This window comes from Malania oleifera, chromosome 9 (genome assembly GCF_029873635.1).
Source record: "Malania oleifera isolate guangnan ecotype guangnan chromosome 9, ASM2987363v1, whole genome shotgun sequence".
NCBI classification, from domain to species: domain Eukaryota; kingdom Viridiplantae; phylum Streptophyta; class Magnoliopsida; order Santalales; family Ximeniaceae; genus Malania; species Malania oleifera.
The window spans coordinates 8,984,434-8,989,387 of NC_080425.1; the positions used below are offsets into that span (position 1 = coordinate 8,984,434).

The 4,954-nt window shown below is 42.6% G+C and overlaps 1 protein-coding gene across 1 annotated transcript; it reads left to right on the plus strand.

Moving 5' to 3' along the window:
- Window positions 1-630: 630 nt before the first annotated feature.
- On the plus strand, window positions 631-1,131 carry LOC131163350 (uncharacterized). The gene is made up of 2 exons (XM_058119947.1): window positions 631-771; window positions 814-1,131. The coding sequence occupies exons 1-2, from the start codon at window positions 631-633 to the stop codon at window positions 1,129-1,131; spliced, it is 459 nt and encodes a 152-aa protein (XP_057975930.1).
- Window positions 1,132-4,954: the final 3,823 nt, after the last annotated feature.

Below are 4,954 nucleotides of genomic sequence, written 5' to 3' on the forward strand. Positions count from 1 at the left end.
TATTGTATATAGCATTTCCCAGTTTTTGTTTATCGCTGCCTAGTTTTGTATGACGTACAGAGTCTTCCTCAGTGCTCCTTTGGGCCTGGAATGTTATTAGTGGTATTTCAAATAGATGATATTATGATTGATAGAAAAATTCTAAATAAGGAGTAGGTCGTTACAGTTTGGTATCAAAGCCTAGGTTGCTAGGTTCTGAAGACTTTTGAATGCAGTGGGAACAATACCAGAATATAGGAAAAGAATTTGAGGTTGTGTTTTGTGGTCTAAATATAGGATTTTCGTGATGGGTTCTATGTTTCTCCTGGGGTGACGATTTCAAGAAAACCATAGTAAACTATCGACGAGTCGTGTGTTTGGGTTATAGGATTAGATTTTGGGGTAAGAATTGGAGTGTTGATTGAGTAGATTAGATTTGTATGGGAGATAGGATGCTAAAACAATGTTCCGTGTATTTTTAGGATGGACCCACGGAGTAGTGGTACATATGTAGGGGGTGACAGACCAGGACCTTCTAGTATGGGAGGTAGGGATACAGAGGCCGTTTTGCACAACGTCACTCAATAGGTAATGGTTGAAATGGCTTGGAGTGGGGGAGAGCGTGTCTGCATGATTGAGTAGTTTACGTGGATGAATCCTCCATCCTTTGTTGGGGGACTTGACCCGATTGTAGCTGAAAATTGGGTTCAGGATGTTGAGAAGATTCTAGCAGTACTGGCCTGTTCAGACGAGCAGAAAGTGGCATTTGCGTCATTTAAGTTAACAGGAGAGGCAAAGCGCTGGTGAAGGTCAGCGCGATTGATTGAGGAGCAGAGGCCAGATCCAGTGCCAGTATCTTGGAGTCGGTTTAAGGAGTTATTCTTCGAGCGATATTTCCCTGCTATCATTCGGAGTGCGAAGGCAACCAAGTTCTTGCATTTGGCTCAGGGGCAGAGGACAGTATCCCAGTATGCTACTAGATTTATTGAGTTGTCACATTTCGCCCCATATTTAGCACCAGATGAAGAAGAGAAAGCCAGAAATTTTGAAGAAGGACTGAGACAAAATTTATTTGAGCAAGTTATTGGCTTCCGAGCTCAGACATTTTCTGAGGTGGTGGATAGAGCTGCTATCATTGAGAGTGGTATATAGAGAGGTGTTGCAGCTCAGGGCCAGAAGAAGAGGTCCGAGACTCAGGATCTACATGCAAGTTCTAACCGAGGGCCATGGAGAGGTGATTGATAAGGAGGCAGTCAGGGGCGGACGACGGGCTATGGTGGACCCCAGGGTGGACGAGCATTTCCTACATGTTCTAGGTGTGTACGTAGACATTTGAGTGAGTGTCGGATAGGTGAGGTTGTTTGCTATAGATTCGGGAGACCCGGGCACCGATCGTGGTCATGTCAGGGATTACCAGCTCAGGCACCAACTCCCAGACCATACCGGGGTGGTTTTCAGGCTCCCCAAGGAGGCCAGTAGAGAAATACTGCACCGGTGAGGGTGTACGCATTGACGTCGGGTGACGCACATGTAGCTGGTGACGTAGTTATAGGTACCCTTACTGCTTTCTTATATACAACTATTGTTTTATTTGATACAGGTGCCACCCACTCTTTTGTTTCTGCGATATATGCTAAGTTAACGAGGTATGAGGCATAATTATTAGATATTGGGTTAGCTGTAGCTATGCCGACTGGGTCAGTGGTGAGATGTAGAAGGATACTCAGAAGATTTCCAGTAACTATTCAGGGAAAGATATTGCCAGCTGATTTGGTGATATTAGATATGCACGTATTTGATATAATTCTGGGTATGGATTGGTTAGCAGATAATCATGCTAGTATTGACTGTTATTCGAAAGAAGTGATTTTCATACCTCCAGGCGAGCCAGAATATATATATCTTGGTTCGAGGGTACATTCTTTGCCACAACTTGCGTCAGTTGTTCAGGTGAGAAAATTGATCCAAGAAGGCTGCTAGGGATTTGTTGCTTACATTAAAGAATCGCCGAAAGAAGAACTGAAACAAGCTGATGTTCCTGTAGTTAGAGAATTTTCAGATGTATTCCCAGAAGAATTACCTGGTTTGCCACCAAACCGTGAACTCTGAACAGGTCCGTTGACGCGACTTACGAGAAAAAATGTAAGGTTTGAATGGACTGATGACTGTGAGCGGAGCTTCCAGGAGTTGAAGTAGAGGTTGGTTACAACCCTAGTATTGGCTATTTCATAAGGAGAGGATGGGTTTGTAATATATAGTGATGCGTCCATAAAGGGGCTTGGGTGTGTATTGATGCAGCATGGCAGGGTCATTGCATATGCTTCTAGACAACTTAAAGAATATGAGAAGAATTACCCTGTGCATGATTTGGAATTAGCTGCAGTGGTGTACGCTCTTAAAATCTGGTGACATTATCTGTATAGTAGAAAATGCAAAATCTTTATGGATCACAAGAGTTTGAAATATTTCTTCAACTAGAGAGAATTGAACATGAGGTAAATAAGGTGGTTAGAACTTATTAAAGATTATGACTGCATTATTAATTACCACTTAGGAAAAGCAAATGTAGTGGCAGATGCTTTGAGGAGGAAATCAGGAGGACCCATACTGGCAGTTATGGAGATCCAGCACTCAATTCTGATGGATTTGGAGAGACTTAGTATAGAATTGGTAGAGAAGAGTCCTCAGGCAGTTATTGTCAGTCTAGTGGTTTAGCCTACGCTATACGAGAGGATTAAAGCGGCTCAGGGTGATGATGCGGAGTTGGCAGAGGTGATGGATAAAGTGCGGGATGGTCAGGGAGAAGAGTTCAGCATATCAGATGACGGAGCCCTACAGTTTCGTACTAGGCTTTGTGTTCCTGCAGATACCAAGATCAGAAGAATTATATTGGAGGAGGCTCACAAATCACTATACACAGTCCATCCTGGCAGTACTAAAATGTATAGGGATCTGCGAGCGTGCTTTTGGTAAAGTGGAATGAAAAGAGAGAGATAGCCGAGTTCGTCCAGCAGTGCTTGATGTGCCAGTAGGTTAAGGCTGAGCACTAGAGACCAGAAGGACAGTTGCAGCCGTTGTTTATTCCAGAGTGGAAGTGGGACCACATTTCTATGGATTTTGTTACGGGGTTACCACCAGTGCGGCAAGGATTGAATGCAATTTGGGTAGTTGTTGATCGGTTGACGAAGACTGCCCATTTTATCCCTATTAAATTGGTTATTCGATGGACAGACTGGCAGAGATATATGTTTAGGAGATAGTTCGCATCCATGGTGTACCAGTATCCATAGTTTTAGACCGGGATCCTCGGTTTACTTCACGATTTTGGAAGAGTTTTCAGGAGGCTATGGGTACATAGTTAGCATTTAGTACAGCTTTCCATCCCCATACATATGGTTAGATTGAGAGCACAATTCAAACTTTAGACGATATGCTTCGTGCATGCGTGCTAGATTTTGGGCATAGCTAGACTCAGTTTCTACCACTAGTTGAATCTGCTTATAATAATAGCTACTAGGCTAGTATCGGCATGGCACCATACGAGGCATTGTATGGTAGGAGATTTCGTTCTCCTCTCTTCTGGGACGAGGCAGGCAAAAGGCGAGTTTTGGGTCCAAATATAATACAACAGACTTGTGAAAGGTACGACTAATTAAAGAAAGAATCAGTACAGCATAGAGTCGGCAGAAAAGTTATGCAGAAGCTCACCACCAGGAATTAGAGTTCAAAGTGGGAGATCAGGTATTTTTTGAAGTAGCTCCTATGAGAGGAATTATGATATTTGGGAAGATGCCTAGGGCTACTAGAGAGGATAGGGTCAGTTGCCTATAGGCTAGCTTTGCCGCCAGTTTTATCCAGAATACACAACGTGTTTCATGTTGCTACGTTGAGGAAATACTCCCAAACCCGTCTCACATTATTAACTATATAGAGATAGAGCTTAAGGATTCATTAGTTTATGAAGAAGCACTAGTACATATATTAGACAGAGAGACACAAGAATTACGCGCAAAAGAAATTCAGTTAGTAAAAGTTTTGTGGAAGAATCACGCTATAGCGGAAGCTTCTTGGGAACTCGAGGAGCAGATCAAACAGTAATACCCACAGTTGTTCCAAGATGTATAGAGGTAATCCGGTAAAGTATAAAAGTTAAATAAGTTTCCTTTGCAGGTACATGTACAGATTTAGTTAGTAGATAGTTTTAGTTTTTTTTTTCTTTTTCTATATGTAACCACGGTATTCCTCCGCCATAAGTGAGGGCAGGTAATAAAATAAGTAGACTATTTTGCCTTTAAAGAATGATGAGATATATGAATAGTAAATTTCAAGGACAAAATTTTATAAGGAGGGGAGAATGTAACAACCCGAAAAATAATGGTATTTGAATAATAAAGAGAGAGGGAAGTGGAAACAGAAACAGAAGGAGGCAGCAGGCTTCGTCGACGAACACAGGGAGTTCGACGACGAGCGCATAAGTAGGCCTCGTTGAGGAAGTCGCGCCTCGTCGATGAGTAGATACTGAGAGAGGGTTTTTAGGCAGTCTGAATTTCATCGACGAGGAGGTAGGGTTTGTCGACGAAATTACTTAAGAAATCGTCGATGAGGTAACGTGTCCCATCAATGGATCCAGTCCTATGAATAGCTGAAACTCGAATTTTTAACCAAAATATTCAGCGCTGAACCCTCCTCTCTCTCTTTCTCTCTCTCTCTCTCTCTCTCTCTCCTATGACCCCCTTCCCTTCTCTTTTCGATCCTGGCCCCATTTCTTGCCAGATTGAAGATATGAGGCCACCACGATGCTTCTGGCAATGTTCTCTCCAAGTCTGCCGGAGCAGATTATGAGGAAAGTTGATTTGAAATTCATCCCAAATCCAAGGTGAGGCCTTTTATTCAGATTATGCATTCCTTGTAGTTGTAAGAAATGTTGTAGGTAAGGAAATACTGATGTTTTGTTTTGGGGGATATTGTTTTCAGG

Excerpts from the sequence above, each read along its gene's own strand:
- LOC131163350 (XM_058119947.1), top strand. The coding sequence starts at position 631 with ATGAATCCTCCATCCTTTGTTGGGGGACTTGACCCGATTGTAGCTGAA. Across the intron at positions 772-813 it reads CATTTAAGTTAACAGGAGAG|AGGCCAGATCCAGTGCCAGT; the intron begins GCAAAGCGCTGG and ends ATTGAGGAGCAG.